We start from the raw sequence: 23,931 nt of genomic DNA, 5'->3' as shown, positions 1-23,931 counted from the left end.
TCATCGGTCTGCTCAGCGGGGATCAATGGAGCGATTCCCACTGAGATAGCGGAGTCTGCCGAGTGGATCCGCCCCATGTGAAAGGGGCCTTATATGTCATGTGACCCCCCGGGGCCCTTTATGTCATGTGACCCCCGCTCTGTATCTTTTATTTTATCACTCAGTCAAATATTGATGATATTTTCACAAAGTTTTCCAGGAAAATTCTTCTTCCTTTTTCCCCTCTTTGTGTTTTGCTTCTTCTGTGATTGTTGATCCTCCTGAGTTTCCTTTTTTGATGTCAATGTAACAATGAGCGCTGAAAAGATAAGAACCCTTGTATGTATGTAGGGTGTGCGGATGTGTCTGTGCGCAGGGCGGGGGGTAATAACCCTTGTATGTATGTAGGGTGTGCGGATGTGTCTGTGCGCAGGGCGGGGGTAATAACCCTTGTATGTATGTAGGGTGTGCGGATGTGTCTGTGCGCAGGGCGGGGGTAATAACCCTTGTATGTATGTAGAGTGTGCGGATGTGTCTGTGCGCAGGGCGGGGGTAATAACCCTTGTATGTATGTAGGGTGTGCGGATGTGTCTGTGCGCAGGGTGGGGGGTAATAACCCTTGTATGTATGTAGGGTGTGCGGATGTGTCTGTGCGCAGGGCGGGGGTAATAACCCTTGTATGTATGTAGGGTGTGCGGATGTGTCTGTGCGCAGGGCGGGGGGTAATAACCCTTGTATGTATGTAGAGTGTGCGGATGTGTCTGTGCGCAGGGCGGGGGTAATAACCCTTGTATGTATGTAGGGTGTGCGGATGTGTCTGTGCGCAGGGTGGGGGGTAATAACCCTTGTATGTATGTAGGGTGTGCGGATGTGTCTGTGCGCAGGGCGGGGGGTAATAACCCTTGTATGTATGTAGGGTGTGCGGATGTGTCTGTGCGCAGGGTGGGGGGTAATAACCCTTGTATGTATGTAGGGTGTGCGGATGTGTCTGTGCGCAGGGCGGGGGTAATAACCCTTGTATGTATGTAGGGTGTGCGGATGTGTCTGTGCGCAGGGCGGGGGGTAATAACCCTTGTATGTATGTAGGGTGTGCGGATGTGTCTGTGCGCAGGGCGGGGGGTAATAACCCTTGTATGTATGTAGGGTGTGCGGATGTGTCTGTGCGCAGGGTGGGGGGTAATAACCCTTGTATGTATGTAGGGTGTGCGGATGTGTCTGTGCGCAGGGCGGGGGGTAATAACCCTTGTATGTATGTAGGGTGTGCGGATGTGTCTGTGCGCAGGGCGGGGGGTAATAACCCTTGTATGTATGTAGAGTGTGCGGATGTGTCTGTGCGCAGGGCGGGGGGTAATAACCCTTGTATGTATGTAGGGTGTGCGGATGTGTCTGTGCGCAGGGTGGGGGGTAATAACCCTTGTATGTATGTAGGGTGTGCGGATGTGTCTGTGCGCAGGGTGGGGGGTAATAACCCTTGTATGTATGTAGGGTGTGCGGATGTGTCTGTGCGCAGGGCGGGGGGTAATAACCCTTGTATGTATGTAGGGTGTGCGGATGTGTCTGTGCGCAGGGTGGGGGGTAATAACCCTTGTATGTATGTAGGGTGTGCGGATGTGTCTGTGCGCAGGGGGGGGGGTAATAACCCTTGTATGTATGTAGGGTGTGCGGATGTGTCTGTGCGCAGGGCGGGGGGTAATAACCCTTGTATGTATGTAGGGTGTGCGGATGTGTCTGTGCGCAGGGCGGGGGGTAATAACCCTTGTATGTATGTAGGGTGTGCGGATGTGTCTGTGCGCAGGGCGGGGGGTAATAACCCTTGTATGTATGTAGGGTGTGCGGATGTGTCTGTGCGCAGGGCGGGGGGTAATAACCCTTGTATGTATGTAGGGTGTGCGGATGTGTCTGTGCGCAGGGTGGGGGGTAATAACCCTTGTATGTATGTAGGGTGTGCGGATGTGTCTGTGCGCAGGGCGGGGGGTAATAACCCTTGTATGTATGTAGGGTGTGCGGATGTGTCTGTGCGCAGGGTGGGGGGTAATAACCCTTGTATGTATGTAGGGTGTGCGGATGTGTCTGTGCGCAGGGGGGGGGGGTAATAACCCTTGTATGTATGTAGGGTGTGCGGATGTGTCTGTGCGCAGGGCGGGGGGTAATAACCCTTGTATGTATGTAGGGTGTGCGGATGTGTCTGTGCGCAGGGTGGGGGGTAATAACCCTTGTATGTATGTAGGGTGTGCGGATGTGTCTGTGCGCAGGGCGGGGGGTAATAACCCTTGTATGTATGTAGGGTGTGCGGATGTGTCTGTGCGCAGGGCGGGGGATAAGAACCCTTGTATGTATGTAGGGTGTGCGGATGTGTCTGTGCGCAGGGCGGGGGGTAATAACCCTTGTATGTATGTAGGGTGTGCGGATGTGTCTGTGCGCAGGGTGGGGGGTAATAACCCTTGTATGTATGTAGGGTGTGCGGATGTGTCTGTGCGCAGGGTGGGGGGTAATAACCCTTGTATGTATGTAGGGTGTGCGGATGTGTCTGTGCGCAGGGCGGGGGATAAGAACCCTTGTATGTATGTAGGGTGTGCGGATGTGTCTGTGCGCAGGGCGGGGGGTAATAACCCTTGTATGTATGTAGGGTGTGCGGATGTGTCTGTGCGCAGGGCGGGGGGTAATAACCCTTGTATGTATGTAGGGTGTGCGGATGTGTCTGTGCGCAGGGCGGGGGGTAATAACCCTTGTATGTATGTAGGGTGTGCGGATGTGTCTGTGCGCAGGGCGGGGGGTAATAACCCTTGTATGTATGTAGGGTGTGCGGATGTGTCTGTGCGCAGGGCGGGGGGTAATAACCCTTGTATGTATGTAGGGTGTGCGGATGTGTCTGTGCGCAGGGCGGGGGGTAATAACCCTTGTATGTATGTAGGGTGTGCGGATGTGTCTGTGCGCAGGGCGGGGGGTAATAACCCTTGTATGTATGTAGGGTGTGCGGATGTGTCTGTGCGCAGGGCGGGGGGTAATAACCCTTGTATGTATGTAGGGTGTGCGGATGTGTCTGTGCGCAGGGCGGGGGGTAATAACCCTTGTATGTATGTAGGGTGTGCGGATGTGTCTGTGCGCAGGGCGGGGGGTAATAACCCTTGTATGTATGTAGGGTGTGCGGATGTGTCTGTGCGCAGGGCGGGGGGTAATAACCCTTGTATGTATGTAGGGTGTGCGGATGTGTCTGTGCGCAGGGCGGGGGGTAATAACCCTTGTATGTATGTAGGGTGTGCGGATGTGTCTGTGCGCAGGGCGGGGGGTAATAACCCTTGTATGTATGTAGGGTGTGCGGATGTGTCTGTGCGCAGGGCGGGGGGTAATAACCCTTGTATGTATGTAGGGTGTGCGGATGTGTCTGTGCGCAGGGCGGGGGGTAATAACCCTTGTATGTATGTAGGGTGTGCGGATGTGTCTGTGCGCAGGGCGGGGGGTAATAACCCTTGTATGTATGTAGGGTGTGCGGATGTGTCTGTGCGCAGGGCGGGGGGTAATAACCCTTGTATGTATGTAGGGTGTGCGGATGTGTCTGTGGGGGGTAATAACCCTTGTATGTATGTAGGGTGTGCGGATGTGTCTGTGCGCAGGGTGGGGGGTAATAACCCTTGTATGTATGTAGGGTGTGCGGATGTGTCTGTGCGCAGGGTGGGGGGTAATAACCCTTGTATGTATGTAGGGTGTGCGGATGTGTCTGTGCGCAGGGCGGGGGGTAATAACCCTTGTATGTATGTAGGGTGTGCGGATGTGTCTGTGCGCAGGGTGGGGGGTAATAACCCTTGTATGTATGTAGGGTGTGCGGATGTGTCTGTGCGCAGGGTGGGGGGTAATAACCCTTGTATGTATGTAGGGTGTGCGGATGTGTCTGTGCGCAGGGCGGGGGGTAATAACCCTTGTATGTATGTAGGGTGTGCGGATGTGTCTGTGCGCAGGGCGGGGGGTAATAACCCTTGTATGTATGTAGGGTGTGCGGATGTGTCTGTGCGCAGGGTGGGGGGTAATAACCCTTGTATGTATGTAGGGTGTGCGGATGTGTCTGTGCGCAGGGCGGGGGGTAATAACCCTTGTATGTATGTAGGGTGTGCGGATGTGTCTGTGCGCAGGGCGGGGGGTAATAACCCTTGTATGTATGTAGGGTGTGCGGATGTGTCTGTGCGCAGGGCGGGGGGTAATAACCCTTGTATGTATGTAGGGTGTGCGGATGTGTCTGTGCGCAGGGCGGGGGGTAATAACCCTTGTATGTATGTAGGGTGTGCGGATGTGTCTGTGCGCAGGGCGGGGGGTAATAACCCTTGTATGTATGTAGGGTGTGCGGATGTGTCTGTGCGCAGGGCGGGGGGTAATAACCCTTGTATGTATGTAGGGTGTGCGGATGTGTCTGTGCGCAGGGCGGGGGGTAATAACCCTTGTATGTATGTAGGGTGTGCGGATGTGTCTGTGCGCAGGGCGGGGGGTAATAACCCTTGTATGTATGTAGGGTGTGCGGATGTGTCTGTGCGCAGGGCGGGGGGTAATAACCCTTGTATGTATGTAGGGTGTGCGGATGTGTCTGTGCGCAGGGCGGGGGGTAATAACCCTTGTATGTATGTAGGGTGTGCGGATGTGTCTGTGCGCAGGGCGGGGGGTAATAACCCTTGTATGTATGTAGGGTGTGCGGATGTGTCTGTGCGCAGGGCGGGGGGTAATAACCCTTGTATGTATGTAGGGTGTGCGGATGTGTCTGTGCGCAGGGCGGGGGGTAATAACCCTTGTATGTATGTAGGGTGTGCGGATGTGTCTGTGCGCAGGGCGGGGGGTAATAACCCTTGTATGTATGTAGGGTGTGCGGATGTGTCTGTGCGCAGGGCGGGGGGTAATAACCCTTGTATGTATGTAGGGTGTGCGGATGTGTCTGTGCGCAGGGCGGGGGGTAATAACCCTTGTATGTATGTAGGGTGTGCGGATGTGTCTGTGCGCAGGGCGGGGGGTAATAACCCTTGTATGTATGTAGGGTGTGCGGATGTGTCTGTGCGCAGGGTGGGGGGTAATAACCCTTGTATGTATGTAGGGTGTGCGGATGTGTCTGTGCGCAGGGTGGGGGGTAATAACCCTTGTATGTATGTAGGGTGTGCGGATGTGTCTGTGCGCAGGGCGGGGGGTAATAACCCTTGTATGTATGTAGGGTGTGCGGATGTGTCTGTGCGCAGGGCGGGGGGTAATAACCCTTGTATGTATGTAGGGTGTGCGGATGTGTCTGTGCGCAGGGCGGGGGGTAATAACCCTTGTATGTATGTAGGGTGTGCGGATGTGTCTGATACTCGATGCGCAGGGCGGGGGGTAATAACCCTTGTATGTATGTAGAGTGTGCGGATGTGTCTGTGCGCAGGGTGGGGGGTAATAACCCTTGTATGTATGTAGGGTGTGCGGATGTGTCTGTGCGCAGGGCGGGGGGATAAGAACCCTTGTATGTATGTAGGGTGTGCGGATGTGTCTGCAGGGGCGGGGTGCTCAGTACTCGGCTCACTCACAATTCTTCTCTTACTATGGAAATCTATGAGTCAGCCAATCCACTGATCACCCCTTCCCTGCCAGTGTCCATGCCACGCCCATGTGCTGTGCGCCTCGTACCTCACTCCATTATCATTGCTTTCACTTTAAATACTTTCTATAGGCCGGCCTGGTCCAATCAATTTAAAGAATAACTTTTGTTTAGAAAAAATAAATAAAATGAGCCCCTCCCCCTCTGGGTGATCTCTGTACATTGCAGGGAGTGGAATAAACTTTGTAGCAGATTCCTTCCTTTTGTTATTCTGAAGAAAGCTCTGTTTGTGGGGAAAAAAGGACATCAATTTCATTTAGGCACAGCGTCGCACGACCGCGCAATTGTCCGTTAAAGTAACACAGTGCTGAATCGCAAAATATGGCCTGGTCATTAAGGAGGAAAATCCTTTCGGTCCAGAAGTGGTTAATAACATTTCATTACAATATCGGAATTAAAAAAGAAAACTTTCATGGCCAAAAAAATAGAAATTATGGAGAGGAGAGGAGAGGAGAGGAGAGGAGAGGAGAGGAGAGGAGAGGAGAGGAGAGGAGAGGAGAGGAGAGGAGAGGAGAGGAGAGGAGAGGAGAGGAGAGGAGAGGAGAGGAGAGGAGAGGAGAGGAGAGGAGAGGAGAGGAGATTGCTGCTGGCTGAAGACCCTATGGGTGAAAAAATCGCAACATAGCAACTATAGCAGCGCTAAATCCTCAAAAGTATAAAATTGCGCTTATCTGAGTATTTATTTACTTTTGCACTTCAGCACTTTATATTGTACACACTTTATATTGTACGCACTTTATATTGTACACACTTTATATTGTACACACTTTATATTGTACACACTTTATATTGTACGCACTTTATATTGTAAGCACTTTATATTGTACGCACTTTATATTGTACGCACTTTATATTGTAAGCACTTTATATTGTACACACTTTATATTGTACACACTTTATATTGTACACACTTTATATTGTAAGCACTTTATATTGTACGCACTTTATATTGTACGCACTTTATATTGTAAGCACTTTATATTGTAAGCACTTTATATTGTACGCACTTTATATTGTACGCACTTTATATTGTAAGCACTTTATATTGTACGCACTTTATATTGTACGCACTTTATATTGTAAGCACTTTATATTGTACACACTTTATATTGTACTCACTTTATATTGTACGCACTTTATATTGTACGCACTTTATATTGTAAGCACTTTATATTGTACACACTTTATATTGTACGCACTTTATATTGTACGCACTTTATATTGTACGCACTTTATATTGTACACACTTTATATTGTACACACTTTATATTGTACACACTTTATATTGTACGCACCTGATAATAATTACTATGTCTTGTGTACCGGTTGTATATGTTATTATATTTTTAATTTGCTATTTTTTCCCTTTGAAATCCACTTAAGCCCCGGAGGATTTTCCTGCTCATAGACCAGGCCCTATTTTGTGATTCGGCACCGCGTGACTTTAACGGACAATTGCGCGGTCATGCGACGCTGTACCCAAAAATAATTTGACGTCCTTTTTTTCTCACAAACAGAGCTTTCTTTTGGTGGTATTTGATCACCTGTGCGATTTTTATTTTTTGCGCTATAAATAAAAAAAGAGCAACAATTTTGAAAAAATAACAATATTTTTCACATTTTTTTATATGAAATTCCAGGAAAAAAAATGTAAAAATCAAAATTTTTTAACATTTTCGGCCAATTTGTTTTCTGCTACATATTTTTGGTAAAAAAATTGTAATAAGCGTATTTTGATTGGTTTGCGCAAAAGTTATCGCGTTTACTAACTACGGTAAAGATTTCTGTCATTTTTATTGTTTTTTTTTTTAACGAGTAATGGCGGCGATCTGCGATTTTTTTTTTTGCGGGACTGCGACATTGCGGCGGACAGATCGGACCCCTGACTGACATTTTTGACACTTTTGGGGGGACCAGTGACATTACTACAGTAATCAGTGGTATGAATATGCACTGTTACTGTAGAAATGACACTGGCAGGGAAGGTGTTAACTTTATTGGTGATCAGTGGATTAAATGTATCCCTAGGGGCGTGATTCTAACTGTGGGGGGCGTGGCTTGTGATGTAACCACAGAGACATACGATCCTACATTGCAGGATCATATGATCTCTGCTGTTACACCAGGGACAATGACAGGCGGCTTTGTTTACATCATCCGCCTGAGTTTCTCCCTCTCCTGCGGGAGATCGCGAGTGACCGGCGGACATCACAGCCACCGGTCACTCGCGCGGGGAAGGCAGGGAACGAGCGGGGGCGGGAGCGTGCCTCCGGCGGCACATGCTCGCCCCTTAGAGGCTCGTGGGCGAGCGACGTAGCTAGTAAAGTAGCTGAGTAAATAGTTCGGTCGGCAAGTGGTTAAGGTAAAATTAAAGATGGAGTAAAGCTGTTGTTCCAAGCATTGCGCAGCGCTCCAGTCCTGCACCATGGCGGCTCTGTGTGCGTCCAGGGCGGGGCTGGAAAAAGCCGCTCTCCATTTACAACAAACATGGATGAATAGGAGCCGCACAAGGAATATCTCTTCCTTCTAAGGATCCTTTATGGAATGATGAGGGGTGGAGCTTCTCCCATAGTGTCCCCCGCTCACCGTCCCCCATAACCAAAGCCATCAGAAGGCGAAACGCGTCAAGGAAAAGTGACTCCATAAAGGATCTTTAGAAGGAAGAGATGTTCGTTGTGCGGCTCTTATCTATGGAGTAAAGCGGCCAGAGATGATTCTAGAGCTGCATGATTAATCGTTAAAAAATTGTGAACTCGATTTAACCCCCTCACAACCTTAATTCGGCATTTCCACAATTCATGGAACAGTGCAGAAAAGTTCCGCACTCCCATCGGTCAGAGGAAAAAAAAACAGCCGGCGTTCTGCCGAAGACTCCAACTTGCCGTTATTTCCGGTGACGTTATTTCCGGTGAGTGTAGAGCGGGGATAACCGGAGATTTCCACCACTTGGGGGTTTTCACAGAACACCGGCAGTCTTTACCCCCCGGGAGACGATATAATTAGTGCAGATCGCTACTAACCGAAAACATGGCCGCCTCCAAGGTGGAGACAACTAGCAGGCGGACCAACAATCTGCACTAATTATATCATCTCCCGGGGGGTAAAGGCTGCCGGTGTTCTGTGAAAACCCCAATTGGTGGAAATCTCCGATTATTCCCGGTCTACACTCACCGGAAATAACGGCACCGGAGCTTTCCTCCTCCCGGGTGCAATGCTCTGCTGGCTCCAAACATTTTATAAATTCTCATCTGTTATGTTATTAATGTGGGAGAAATGATTGATTATTTGGGAAAAGATGGACTGAGATTTACTAAGGAAAAGAACTACAATAAGTGCCCACTAATAGAACTGCCAGCTTTCCCTTTAAAAGAAGGGCCCCCCCCCCCCAGGATCCCCTCCCCCCCCGGGTATGGGAGTCCCACACACTGCGTAGCCCTGGGCAGGGAATGATTATTGTTCCCTATTCTGTAGAGGGCGCCCTCAGAGGGCGCCCCCTGTGTATGGGAGTCCTGATCCTCAGAGGGCGCCCCCTGTGTATGGGAGTCCTGATCCTCAGAGGGCGCCCCCTGTGTATGGGAGTCCTGATCCTCAGAGGGCGCCCCCTGTGTATGGGAGTCCTGATCCTCAGAGGGCGCCCCCTGTGTATGGGAGTCCTGATCCTCAGAGGGCGCCCCCTGTGTATGGGAGTCCTGATCCTCAGAGGGCGCCCCCTGTGTATGGGAGTCCTGATCCTCAGAGGGCGCCCCCTGTGTATGGGAGTCCTGATCCTCAGAGGGCGCCCCCTGTGTATGGGAGTCCTGATCCTCAGAGGGCGCCCCCTGTGTATGGGAGTCCTGATCCTCAGAGGGCGCCCCCTGTGTATGGGAGTCCTGATCCTCAGAGGGCGCCCCCTGTGTATGAGAGTCCTAAACCTCAGAGGGCGCCCCCTGTGTATGGGAGTCCTGATCCTCAGAGGGCGCCCCCTGTGTATGGGAGTCCTGATCCTCAGAGAGCACCCCTGTGTATGGGAGTCCTGATCCTCAGAGGGCGCCCCTGTGTATGGGAGTCCTGATCCTCAGAGGGCGCCCCTGTGTATGGGAGTCCTGATCCTCAGAGGGCGCCCCCTGTGTATGGGAGTCCTGATCCTCAGAGGGCGCCCCCTGTGTATGGGAGTCCTGATCCTCAGAGGGCGCCCCCTGTGTATGGGAGTCCTGATCCTCAGAGGGCGCCCCCTGTGTATGGGAGTCCTGATCCTCAGAGGGCGCCCCCTGTGTATGGGAGTCCTGATCCTCAGAGGGCGCCCCCTGTGTATGGGAGTCCTGATCCTCAGAGGGCGCCCCCTGTGTATGGGAGTCCTGATCCTCAGAGGGCGCCCCCTGTGTATGGGAGTCCTGATCCTCAGAGGGCGCCCCCTGTGTATGGGAGTCCTGATCCTCAGAGGGCGCCCCCTGTGTATGGGAGTCCTGATCCTCAGAGAGCACCCCTGTGTATGGGAGTCCTGATCCTCAGAGGGCGCCCCTGTGTATGGGAGTCCTGATCCTCAGAGGGCGCCCCTGTGTATGGGAGTCCTGATCCTCAGAGGGCGCCCCCTGTGTATGGGAGTCCTGATCCTCAGAGGGCGCCCCCTGTGTATGGGAGTCCTGATCCTCAGAGGGCGCCCCCTGTGTATGGGAGTCCTGATCCTCAGAGGGCGCCCCCTGTGTATGGGAGTCCTGATCCTCAGAGGGCGCCCCCTGTGTATGGGAGTCCTGATCCTCAGAGGGCGCCCCCTGTGTATGGGAGTCCTGATCCTCAGAGGGCGCCCCCTGTGTATGGGAGTCCTGATCCTCAGAGGGCGCCCCCTGTGTATGGGAGTCCTGATCCTCAGAGGGCGCCCCCTGTGTATGGGAGTCCTGATCCTCAGAGGGCGCCCCCTGTGTATGAGAGTCCTAAACCTCAGAGGGCGCCCCCTGTGTATGGGAGTCCTGATCCTCAGAGGGCGCCCCCTGTGTATGGGAGTCCTGATCCTCAGAGAGCACCCCTGTGTATGGGAGTCCTGATCCTCAGAGGGCGCCCCTGTGTATGGGAGTCCTGATCCTCAGAGGGCGCCCCTGTGTATGGGAGTCCTGATCCTCAGAGGGCGCCCCCTGTGTATGGGAGTCCTGATCCTCAGAGGGCGCCCCCTGTGTATGGGAGTCCTGATCCTCAGAGGGCGCCCCCTGTGTATGGGAGTCCTGATCCTCAGAGGGCGCCCCCTGTGTATGGGAGTCCTGATCCTCAGAGGGCGCCCCCTGTGTATGGGAGTCCTGATCCTCAGAGGGCGCCCCCTGTGTATGGGAGTCCTGATCCTCAGAGGGCGCCCCCTGTGTATGGGAGTCCTGATCCTCAGAGGGCGCCCCCTGTGTATGGGAGTCCTGATCCTCAGAGGGCGCCCCCTGTGTATGGGAGTCCTGATCCTCAGAGGGCGCCCCCTGTGTATGGGAGTCCTGATCCTCAGAGGGCGCCCCCTGTGTATGGGAGTCCTGATCCTCAGAGGGCGCCCCCTGTGTATGGGAGTCCTGATCCTCAGAGGGTGCCCCCTGTGTATGGGAGTCCTGATCCTCAGAGGGCGCCCCCTGTGTATGGGAGTCCTGATCCTCAGAGGGCGCCCCCTGTGTATGGGAGTCCTGATCCTCAGAGGGCGCCCCCTGTGTATGGGAGTCCTGATCCTCAGAGGGCGCCCCCTGTGTATGGGAGTCCTGATCCTCAGAGGGCGCCCCCTGTGTATGAGAGTCCTAAACCTCAGAGGGCGCCCCCTGTGTATGGGAGTCCTGATCCTCAGAGGGCGCCCCCTGTGTATGGGAGTCCTGATCCTCAGAGGGCGCCCCTGTGTATGGGAGTCCTGATCCTCAGAGGGCGCCCCTGTGTATGGGAGTCCTGATCCTCAGAGGGCGCCCCCTGTGTATGGGAGTCCTGATCCTCAGAGGGCGCCCCCTGTGTATGGGAGTCCTGATCCTCAGAGGGCGCCCCCTGTGTATGGGAGTCCTGATCCTCAGAGGGCGCCCCCTGTGTATGGGAGTCCTGATCCTCAGAGGGCGCCCCCTGTGTATGGGAGTCCTGATCCTCAGAGGGCGCCCCCTGTGTATGGGAGTCCTGATCCTCAGAGGGCGCCCCCTGTGTATGGGAGTCCTGATCCTCAGAGGGCGCCCCCTGTGTATGGGAGTCCTGATCCTCAGAGGGCGCCCCCTGTGTATGGGAGTCCTGATCCTCAGAGGGCGCCCCCTGTGTATGGGAGTCCTGATCCTCAGAGGGCGCCCCCTGTGTATGGGAGTCCTGATCCTCAGAGGGCGCCCCCTGTGTATGGGAGTCCTGATCCTCAGAGGGCGCCCCCTGTGTATGGGAGTCCTGATCCTCAGAGGGCGCCCCCTGTGTATGGGAGTCCTGATCCTCAGAGGGCGCCCCCTGTGTATGGGAGTCCTGATCCTCAGAGGGCGCCCCCTGTGTATGGGAGTCCTGATCCTCAGAGGGCGCCCCCTGTGTATGGGAGTCCTGATCCTCAGAGGGCGCCCCCTGTGTATGGGAGTCCTGATCCTCAGAGGGCGCCCCCTGTGTATGGGAGTCCTGATCCTCAGAGGGCGCCCCCTGTGTATGGGAGTCCTGATCCTCAGAGGGCGCCCCCTGTGTATGGGAGTCCTGATCCTCAGAGGGCGCCCCCTGTGTATGGGAGTCCTGATCCTCAGAGGGCGCCCCCTGTGTATGGGAGTCCTGATCCTCAGAGGGCGCCCCCTGTGTATGGGAGTCCTGATCCTCAGAGGGCGCCCCCTGTGTATGGGAGTCCCGCATGCTGGGATTGATGGAAGTGATTTTCTCGGAGGTCGGTAATCCCATCTGTAATGTATGTTGTGTTTTCTCTCCGCAGAGACCCCCGAGAGCGCCCCCATCTCATCAATCACAGAGACTCAGGTAAGAGCTGACAGAGGATGGTAAGTGTGTGTATGTAGGGGGGGGGTAGTGGCATTCACCATCTCTATGAATGGAGGGGTGTTCTCGCTCTGCACTGTACAGGAGGGGGAGGGGGGGAGGAGTAGTGGCATTCACCATCTCTATGAATGGAGGGGTGTTCTCGCTCTGCACTGTACAGCAGGGGGGGGGGAGTAGTGACATTCACCATCTCTATGAATGGAGGGGTGTTCTCACTCTGCACTGTACGGGGGAGGGGGGGGGGGGTAGTGGCATTCACCATCTCTATGAATGGAGGGGTGTTCTCACTCTGCACTGTACAGGAGGGGGGGGGGGGTAGTGGCATTCACCATCTCTATGAATGGAGGGGTGTTCTCGCTCTGCACTGTACAGCAGGGGGGGGGGAGTAGTGACATTCACCATCTCTATGAATGGAGGGGTGTTCTCACTCTGCACTGTACGGGGGAGGGGGGGGGGGGTAGTGGCATTCACCATCTCTATGAATGGAGGGGTGTTCTCACTCTGCACTGTACAGGAGGGGGGGGGGGGTAGTGGCATTCACCATCTCTATGAATGGAGGGGTGTTCTCGCTCTGCACTGTACAGCAGGGGGGGGGGAGTAGTGACATTCACCATCTCTATGAATGGAGGGGTGTTCTCACTCTGCACTGTACGGGGGAGGGGGGGGGGGTAGTGGCATTCACCATCTCTATGAATGGAGGGGTGTTCTCACTCTGCACTGTACAGGAGGGGGGGGGGGGGGGTAGTGGCATTCACCATCTCTATGAATGGAGGGGTGTTCTCGCTCTGCACTGTACAGCAGGGGGGGGGGAGTAGTGACATTCACCATCTCTATGAATGGAGGGGTGTTCTCACTCTGCACTGTACAGGGGGGGGGAGTAGTGGCATTCACCATCTCTATGAATGGAGGGGTGTTCTCACTCTGCACTGTACAGGAGGGGGGGGGGGGGTAGTGGCATTCACCATCTCTATGAATGGAGGGGTGTTCTCGCTCTGCACTGTACAGGAGGGGGGGGAGTAGTGGCATTCACCATCTCTATGAATGGAGGGGTGTTCTCAGTCTGCACTGTACAGGAGGGGGGGGGAGGAGTAGTGGCATTCACCATCTCTATGAATGGAGGGGTGTTCTCGCTCTGCACTGTACAGGAGGGGGGGGGGGGGAGTAGGGGCATTCACCATCTCTATGAATGGAGGGGTGTTCTCACTCTGCACTGTACGGGGGAGGGGGGGGGGGGTAGTGGCATTCACCATCTCTATGAATGGAGGGGTGTTCTCGCTCTGCACTGTACAGGAGGGGGGGGGGAGTAGTGGCATTCACCATCTCTATGAATGGAGGGGTGTTCTCGCTCTGCACTGTACAGGAGGGGGGGGGGGGTAGTGGCATTCACCATCTCTATGAATGGAGGGGTGTTCTCGCTCTGCACTGTACAGCAGGGGGGGGGGAGTAGTGGCATTCACCATCTCTATGAATGGAGGGGTGTTCTCGCTCTGCACTGTACAGGAGGGGGGGGGGGGTAGTGGCATTCACCATCTCTATGAATGGAGGGGTGTTCTCGCTCTGCACTGTACAGGAGGGGGGGGGGGGTAGTGGCATTCACCATCTCTATGAATGGAGGGGTGTTCTCGCTCTGCACTGTACAGGAGGGGGGGGGGGTAGTGGCATTCACCGTCTCTATGAATGGAGGGGTGTTCTCGCTCTGCACTGTACAGGGGGGGGGGGGAGGAGTAGTGGCATTCACCATCTCTATGAATGGAGGGGTGTTCTCACTCTGCACTGTACGGGGGAGGGGGGGGGTGTAGTGGCATTCACCGTCTCTATGAATGGAGGGGTGTTCTCGCTCTGCACTGTACAGGAGGGGGGGGGGGGTAGTGGCATTCACCGTCTCTATGAATGGAGGGGTGTTCTCGCTCTGCACTGTACAGGGGGGGGGGGTAGTGGCATTCACCGTCTCTATGAATGGAGGGGTGTTCTCCCTCTGCACTGTACAGGAGGGGGGGGGGAGTAGTGGCATTCACCATCTCTATGAATGGAGGGGTGTTCTCGCTCTGCACTGTACGGGGGAGGGGGGGGGGGGGTAGTGGCATTCACCATCTCTATGAATGGAGGGGTGTTCTCAGTCTGCACTGTACAGGAGGGGGGGGAGTAGTGGCATTCACCATCTCTATGAATGGAGGGGTGTTCTCGCTCTGCACTGTACAGGAGGGGGGGGGGGTAGTGGCATTCACCATCTCTATGAATGGAGGGGTGTTCTCACTCTGCACTGTACGGGGGAGGGGGGGGGGTAGTGGCATTCACCATCTCTATGAATGGAGGGGTGTTCTCAGTCTGCACTGTACAGGGGGGGGGAGGAGTAGGGGCATTCACCATCTCTATGAATGGAGGGGTGTTCTCGCTCTGCACTGTACAGGAGGGGGGGGGGGGGTAGTGGCATTCACCGTCTCTATGAATGGAGGGGTGTTCTCGCTCTGCACTGTACAGGAGGGGGGGGGGGGTAGTGGCATTCACCATCTCTATGAATGGAGGGGTGTTCTCACTCTGCACTGTACGGGGGAGGGGGGGGGGTAGTGGCATTCACCATCTCTATGAATGGAGGGGTGTTCTCAGTCTGCACTGTACAGGAGGGGGGGGGGGGAGTGGCATTCACCATCTCTATGAATGGAGGGGTGTTCTCGCTCTGCACTGTACAGGAGGGGGGGGGGGGTAGTGGCATTCACCATCTCTATGAATGGAGGGGTGTTCTCACTCTGCACTGTACGGGGGAGGGGGGGGGGTAGTGGCATTCACCATCTCTATGAATGGAGGGGTGTTCTCGCTCTGCACTGTACAGGAGGGGGGGGGGGGGAGTAGGGGCATTCACCATCTCTATGAATGGAGGGGTGTTCTCACTCTGCACTGTACGGGGGAGGGGGGGGGTAGTGGCATTCACCATCTCTATGAATGGAGGGGTGTTCTCGCTCTGCACTGTACGGGGGAAGGGGGGGGGGGGAGTAGTGGCATTCACCATCTCTATGAATGGAGGGGTGTTCTCACTCTGCACTGTACGGGGGAAGGGGGGGGGGAGTAGTGGCATTCACCATCTCTATGAATGGAGGGGTGTTCTCGCTCTGCACTGTACAGGGGGGGGGGGGTAGTGGCATTCACCATCTCTATGAATGGAGGGGTGTTCTCGCTCTGCACTGTACAGGAGGGGGGGGGGGGTAGTGGCATTCACCGTCTCTATGAATGGAGGGGTGTTCTCGCTCTGCACTGTACAGGGGGGGGGGGGAGTAGTGGCATTCACCATCTCTATGAATGGAGGGGTGTTCTCACTCTGCACTGTACGGGGGAGGGGGGGGGTGTAGTGGCATTCACCATCTCTATGAATGGAGGGGTGTTCTCGCTCTGCACTGTACAGGAGGGGGGGGGGGGGTAGTGGCATTCACCGTCTCTATGAATGGAGGGGTGTTCTCGCTCTGCACTGTACAGGAGGGGGGGGGGGGTAGTGGCATTCACCGTCTCTATGAATGGAGGGGTGTTCTCACTCTGCACTGTACAGGAGGGGGGGGGGGAGTAGTGGCATTCACCATCTCTATGAATGGAGGGGTGTTCTCGCTCTGCACTGTACAGGAGGGGGGGGGGGGAGTGGCATTCACCGTCTCTATGAATGGAGGGGTGTTCTCGCTCTGCACTGTACAGGAGGGGGGGGGGGGTAGTGGCATTCACCGTCTCTATGAATGGAGGGGTGTTCTCGCTCTGCACTGTACAGGGGGGGGGGGGTAGTGGCATTCACCGTCTCTATGAATGGAGGGGTGTTCTCCCTCTGCACTGTACAGGAGGGGGGGGGGAGTAGTGGCATTCACCATCTCTATGAATGGAGGGGTGTTCTCGCTCTGCACTGTACAGGGGGGGGGGGGTAGTGGCATTCACCATCTCTATGAATGGAGGGGTGTTCTCGCTCTGCACTGTACAGGAGGGGGGGGGGGGTAGTGGCATTCACCGTCTCTATGAATGGAGGGGTGTTCTCGCTCTGCACTGTACAGGGGGGGGGGGGAGTAGTGGCATTCACCATCTCTATGAATGGGAGGGGTGTTCTCACTCTGCACTGTACGGGGAGGGGGGGGTGTAGTGGCATTCACCGTCTCTATGAATGGAGGGGTGTTCTCGCTCTGCACTGTACAGGAGGGGGGGGGGGTAGTGGCATTCACCGTCTCTATGAATGGAGGGGTGTTCTCACTCTGCACTGTACAGGAGGGGGGGGGGGAGTAGTGGCATTCACCATCTCTATGAATGGAGGGGTGTTCTCGCTCTGCACTGTACAGGAGGGGGGGGGGAGTGGCATTCACCGTCTCTATGAATGGAGGGGTGTTCTCGCTCTGCACTGTACAGGAGGGGGGGGGGGGTAGTGGCATTCACCGTCTCTATGAATGGAGGGGTGTTCTCACTCTGCACTGTACAGGAGGGGGGGGGGGAGTAGTGGCATTCACCATCTCTATGAATGGAGGGGTGTTCTCGCTCTGCACTGTACAGGGGGGGGGGGTAGTGGCATTCACCGTCTCTATGAATGGAGGGGTGTTCTCCCTCTGCACTGTACAGGAGGGGGGGGGGAGTAGTGGCATTCACCATCTCTATGAATGGAGGGGTGTTCTCGCTCTGCACTGTACAGGAGGGGGGGGGGGAGTGGCATTCACCATCTCTATGAATGGAGGGGTGTTCTCAGTCTGCACTGTACGGGGGAGGGGGGGAGTAGTGGCATTCACCATCTCTATGAATGGAGGGGTGTTCTCACTCTGCACTGTACGGGGGAAGGGGGGGGGGAGTAGTGGCATTCACCATCTCTATGAATGGAGGGGTGTTCTCGCTCTGCACTGTACGGGGGAAGGGGGGGAGGAGGAGTGGCATTCACCATCTCTATGAATGGAGGGGTGTTCTCGCTCTGCACTGTACAGCAGGGGGGGGGAGTAGTGACATTCACCATCTCTATGAATGGAGGGGTGTTCTCACTCTGCACTGTACGGGGGAGGGGGGGGGGGGTAGTGGCATTCACCATCTCTATGAATGGAGGGGTGTTCTCACTCTGCACTGTACAGGGAGGGGGGGGGGGTAGTGGCATTCACCATCTCTATGAATGGAGGGGTGTTCTCGCTCTGCACTGTACAGCAGGGGGGGGGGAGTAGTGACATTCACCATCTCTATGAATGGAGGGGTGTTCTCACTCTGCACTGTACGGGGGAGGGGGGGGGGGTAGTGGCATTCACCATCTCTATGAATGGAGGGGTGTTCTCACTCTGCACTGTACAGGAGGGGGGGGGGAGAGTAGTGGCATTCACCATCTCTATGAATGGAGGGGTGTTCTCACTCTGCACTGTACGGGGGAGGGGGGGGGGTGTAGTGGCATTCACCATCTCTATGAATGGAGGGGTGTTCTCGCTCTGCACTGTACAGCAGGGGGGGGGGAGTAGTGACATTCACCATCTCTATGAATGGAGGGGTGTTCTCACTCTGCACTGTACAGGAGGGGGGGGGGGGGGGTAGTGGCATTCACCATCTCTATGAATGGAGGGGTGTTCTCGCTCTGCACTGTACAGCAGGGGGGGGGGAGTAGTGACATTCACCATCTCTATGAATGGAGGGGTGTTTCTCACTCTGCACTGTACAGGGGGGGGGAGTAGTGGCATTCACCATCTCTATGAATGGAGGGGTGTTCTCACTCTGCACTGTACAGGAGGGGGGGGGGGGGTAGTGGCATTCACCATCTCTATGAATGGAGGGGGTGTTCTCGCTCTGCACTGTACAGGAGGGGGGGGAGTAGTGGCATTCACCATCTCTATGAATGGAGGGGTGTTCTCAGTCTGCACTGTACAGGAGGAGGGGGGGGGAGGAGTAGTGGCATTCACCATCTCTATGAATGGAGGGGTGTTCTCGCTCTGCACTGTACAGGAGGGGGGGGGGGGAGTAGGGGCATTCACCATCTCTATGAATGGAGGGGTGTTCTCACTCTGCACTGTACGGGGGAGGGGGGGGGGGGTAGTGGCATTCACCATCTCTATGAATGGAGGGGTGTTCTCGCTCTGCACTGTACAGGAGGGGGGGGGAGTAGTGGCATTCACCATCTCTATGAATGGAGGGGTGTTCTCGCTCTGCACTGTACAGGAGGGGGGGGGGGGGTAGTGGCATTCACCATCTCTATGAATGGAGGGGTGTTCTCGCTCTGCACTGTACAGGAGGGGGGGGGGGGTAGTGGCATTCACCATCTCTATGAATGGAGGGGTGTTCTCGCTCTGCACTGTACAGGAGGGGGGGGGGGTAGTGGCATTCACCGTCTCTATGAATGGAGGGGTGTTCTCGCTCTGCACTGTACAGGGGGGGGGGGGAGGAGTAGTGGCATTCACCATCTCTATGAATGGAGGGGTGTTCTCACTCTGCACTGTACGGGGGAGGGGGGGGGTGTAGTGGCATTCACCGTCTCTATGAATGGAGGGGTGTTCTCGCTCTGCACTGTACAGGAGGGGGGGGGGGGGTAGTGGCATTCACCGTCTCTATGAATGGAGGGGTGTTCTCGCTCTGCACTGTACAGGGGGGGGGGGTAGTGGCATTCACCGTCTCTATGAATGGAGGGGTGTTCTCCCTCTGCACTGTACAGGAGGGGGGGGGGAGTAGTGGCATTCACCATCTCTATGAATGGAGGGGTGTTCTCGCTCTGCACTGTACGGGGGAGGGGGGGGGGGGTAGTGGCATTCACCATCTCTATGAATGGAGGGGTGTTCTCAGTCTGCACTGTACAGGAGGGGGGGGAGTAGTGGCATTCACCATCTCTATGAATGGAGGGGTGTTCTCGCTCTGCACTGTACAGGAGGGGGGGGGGGTAGTGGCATTCACCATCTCTATGAATGGAGGGGTGTTCTCACTCTGCACTGTACGGGGGAGGGGGGGGGGTAGTGGCATTCACCATCTCTATGAATGGAGGGGTGTTCTCAGTCTGCACTGTACAGGGGGGGGGAGGAGTAGGGGCATTCACCATCTCTATGAATGGAGGGGTGTTCTCGCTCTGCACTGTACAGGAGGGGGGGGGGGGGGTAGTGGCATTCACCGTCTCTATGAATGGAGGGGTGTTCTCGCTCTGCACTGTACAGGAGGGGGGGGGGGGTAGTGGCATTCACCATCTCTATGAATGGAGGGGTGTTCTCACTCTGCACTGTACGGGGGAGGGGGGGGGGTAGTGGCATTCACCATCTCTATGAATGGAGGGGTGTTCTCAGTCTGCACTGTACAGGAGGGGGGGGGGGGAGTGGCATTCACCATCTCTATGAATGGAGGGGTGTTCTCGCTCTGCACTGTACAGGAGGGGGGGGGGGGTAGTGGCATTCACCATCTCTATGAATGGAGGGGTGTTCTCACTCTGCACTGTACGGGGGAGGGGGGGGGGTAGTGGCATTCACCATCTCTATGAATGGAGGGGTGTTCTCGCTCTGCACTGTACAGGAGGGGGGGGGGGGGAGTAGGGGCATTCACCATCTCTATGAATGGAGGGGTGTTCTCACTCTGCACTGTACGGGGGAGGGGGGGGGTAGTGGCATTCACCATCTCTATGAATGGAGGGGTGTTCTCGCTCTGCACTGTACGGGGGAAGGGGGGGGGGGGAGTAGTGGCATTCACCATCTCTATGAATGGAGGGGTGTTCTCACTCTGCACTGTACGGGGGAAGGGGGGGGGAGTAGTGGCATTCACCATCTCTATGAATGGAGGGGTGTTCTCGCTCTGCACTGTACAGGGGGGGGGGGTAGTGGCATTCACCATCTCTATGAATGGAGGGGTGTTCTCGCTCTGCACTGTACAGGAGGGGGGGGGGGGGTAGTGGCATTCACCGTCTCTATGAATGGAGGGGTGTTCTCGCTCTGCACTGTACAGGGGGGGGGGGGAGTAGTGGCATTCACCATCTCTATGAATGGAGGGGTGTTCTCACTCTGCACTGTACGGGGGAGGGGGGGGGTGTAGTGGCATTCACCATCTCTATGAATGGAGGGGTGTTCTCGCTCTGCACTGTACAGGAGGGGGGGGGGGGGTAGTGGCATTCACCGTCTCTATGAATGGAGGGGTGTTCTCGCTCTGCACTGTACAGGAGGGGGGGGGGGGTAGTGGCATTCACCGTCTCTATGAATGGAGGGGTGTTCTCACTCTGCACTGTACAGGAGGGGGGGGGGGAGTAGTGGCATTCACCATCTCTATGAATGGAGGGGTGTTCTCGCTCTGCACTGTACAGGAGGGGGGGGGGAGTGGCATTCACCGTCTCTATGAATGGAGGGGTGTTCTCGCTCTGCACTGTACAGGAGGGGGGGGGGGGTAGTGGCATTCACCGTCTCTATGAATGGAGGGGTGTTCTCGCTCTGCACTGTACAGGGGGGGGGGGTAGTGGCATTCACCGTCTCTATGAATGGAGGGGTGTTCTCCCTCTGCACTGTACAGGAGGGGGGGGGGAGTAGTGGCATTCACCATCTCTATGAATGGAGGGGTGTTCTCGCTCTGCACTGTACGGGGGAGGGGGGGGGGGGGTAGTGGCATTCACCATCTCTATGAATGGAGGGGTGTTCTCAGTCTGCACTGTACAGGAGGGGGGGAGTAGTGGCATTCACCATCTCTATGAATGGAGGGGTGTTCTCGCTCTGCACTGTACAGGAGGGGGGGGGGGTAGTGGCATTCACCATCTCTATGAATGGAGGGGTGTTCTCACTCTGCACTGTACGGGGGAGGGGGGGGGGTAGTGGCATTCACCATCTCTATGAATGGAGGGGTGTTCTCAGTCTGCACTGTACAGGGGGGGGGAGGAGTAGGGGCATTCACCATCTCTATGAATGGAGGGGTGTTCTCGCTCTGCACTGTACAGGAGGGGGGGGGGGGTAGTGGCATTCACCGTCTCTATGAATGGAGGGGTGTTCTCGCTCTGCACTGTACAGGAGGGGGGGGGGGGGTAGTGGCATTCACCATCTCTATGAATGGAGGGGTGTTCTCACTCTGCACTGTACGGGGGAGGGGGGGGGGTAGTGGCATTCACCATCTCTATGAATGGAGGGGTGTTCTCAGTCTGCACTGTACAGGAGGGGGGGGGGGGAGTGGCATTCACCATCTCTATGAATGGAGGGGTGTTCTCGCTCTGCACTGTACAGGAGGGGGGGGGGGGTAGTGGCATTCACCATCTCTATGAATGGAGGGGTGTTCTCACTCTGCACTGTACGGGGGAGGGGGGGGGGTAGTGGCATTCACCATCTCTATGAATGGAGGGGTGTTCTCGCTCTGCACTGTACAGGAGGGGGGGGGGGGGAGTAGGGGCATTCACCATCTCTATGAATGGAGGGGTGTTCTCACTCTGCACTGTACGGGGGAGGGGGGGGGTAGTGGCATTCACCATCTCTATGAATGGAGGGGTGTTCTCGCTCTGCACTGTACGGGGGAAGGGGGGGGGGGGAGTAGTGGCATTCACCATCTCTATGAATGGAGGGGTGTTCTCACTCTGCACTGTACGGGGGAAGGGGGGGGGGAGTAGTGGCATTCACCATCTCTATGAATGGAGGGGTGTTCTCGCTCTGCACTGTACAGGGGGGGGGGGTAGTGGCATTCACCATCTCTATGAATGGAGGGGTGTTCTCGCTCTGCACTGTACAGGAGGGGGGGGGGGGTAGTGGCATTCACCGTCTCTATGAATGGAGGGGTGTTCTCGCTCTGCACTGTACAGGGGGGGGGGGGAGTAGTGGCATTCACCATCTCTATGAATGGAGGGGTGTTCTCACTCTGCACTGTACGGGGGAGGGGGGGGGTGTAGTGGCATTCACCATCTCTATGAATGGAGGGGTGTTCTCGCTCTGCACTGTACAGGAGGGGGGGGGGGGGTAGTGGCATTCACCGTCTCTATGAATGGAGGGGTGTTCTCGCTCTGCACTGTACAGGAGGGGGGGGGGGGTAGTGGCATTCACCGTCTCTATGAATGGAGGGGTGTTCTCACTCTGCACTGTACAGGAGGGGGGGGGGGAGTAGTGGCATTCACCATCTCTATGAATGGAGGGGTGTTCTCGCTCTGCACTGTACAGGAGGGGGGGGGGAGTGGCATTCACCGTCTCTATGAATGGAGGGGTGTTCTCGCTCTGCACTGTACAGGAGGGGGGGGGGGGTAGTGGCATTCACCGTCTCTATGAATGGAGGGGTGTTCTCACTCTGCACTGTACAGGAGGGGGGGGGGGAGTAGTGGCATTCACCATCTCTATGAATGGAGGGGTGTTCTCGCTCTGCACTGTACAGGGGGGGGGGGGTAGTGGCATTCACCGTCTCTATGAATGGAGGGGTGTTCTCCCTCTGCACTGTACAGGAGGGGGGGGGGGAGTAGTGGCATTCACCATCTCTATGAATGGAGGGGTGTTCTCGCTCTGCACTGTACAGGAGGGGGGGGGGAGTGGCATTCACCATCTCTATGAATGGAGGGGTGTTCTCAGTCTGCACTGTACGGGGGAGGGGGGGAGTAGTGGCATTCACCATCTCTATGAATGGAGGGGTGTTCTCACTCTGCACTGTACGGGGGAAGGGGGGGGGGAGTAGTGGCATTCACCATCTCTATGAATGGAGGGGTGTTCTCGCTCTGCACTGTACAGGGGGGGGGGAGTGGCATTCACCATCTCTATGAATGGAGGGGTGTTCTCGCTCTGCACTGTACAGGGGGAGGGGGGGAGTAGTGGCATTCACCATCTCTATGAATGGAGGGGTGTTCTCGCTCTGCACTGTACGGGGGAAGGGGGGGGGGAGTAGTGGCATTCACCATCTCTATGAATGGAGGGGTGTTCTCGCTCTGCACTGTACAGGAGGGGGGGGGGAGTGGCATTCACCATCTCTATGAATGGAGGGGTGTTCTCAGTCTGCACTGTACGGGGGAGGGGGGGAGGAGTAGTGGCATTCACCATCTCTATGAATGGAGGGGTGTTCTCGCTCTGCACTGTACAGGGGGGGGGGAGGAGTAGTGGCATTCACCGTCTCTATGAATGGAGGGGTGTTCTCGCTCTGCACTGTACAGGGGGGGGGGGGGTGTAGTGGCATTCACCATCTCTATGAATGGAGGGGTGTTCTCGCTCTGCACTGTACGGGGGAGGGGGGGGGTGTAGTGGCATTCACCATCTCTATGAATGGAGGGGTGTTCTCGCTCTGCACTGTACAGGAGGGGGGGGGGGAGTAGTGGCATTCACCATCTCTATGAATGGAGGGGTGTTCTCACTCTGCACTGTACAGGGGGGGGGGGAGTGGCATTCACCATCTCTATGAATGGAGGGGTGTTCTCACTCTGCACTGTACGGGGGAGGGGGGGGGTGTAGTGGCATTCACCATCTCTATGAATGGAGGGGTGTTCTCGCTCTGCACTGTACAGGAGGGGGGAGGGGTAGTGGCATTCACCATCTCTATGAATGGAGGGGTGTTCTCGCTCTGCA

At 55.8% G+C, this 23,931-nt stretch overlaps 1 protein-coding gene across 1 annotated transcript in view; it reads left to right on the top strand.

Moving 5' to 3' along the window:
* The window catches only part of SPIRE2 (spire type actin nucleation factor 2), a 137,197-nt gene that overhangs the window by 58,970 nt on the left and 54,296 nt on the right, over window positions 1-23,931 (top strand). Inside the window, exon 2 of the mRNA XM_082270587.1 lies at window positions 12,435-12,478. Within this exon, the coding sequence (XP_082126713.1) occupies window positions 12,435-12,478 (44 nt within the window). The remainder of the gene's footprint in view (window positions 1-12,434; window positions 12,479-23,931) is intronic.

This window comes from Pelophylax lessonae (assembly GCF_965119305.1).
Source record: "Pelophylax lessonae genome assembly, chromosome: 10".
Lineage (NCBI taxonomy): Eukaryota > Metazoa > Chordata > Amphibia > Anura > Ranidae > Pelophylax > Pelophylax lessonae.
The sequence above is the reverse complement of the archived record's forward strand: the minus strand, read 5'-3'. Positions and strand labels throughout refer to the sequence as shown.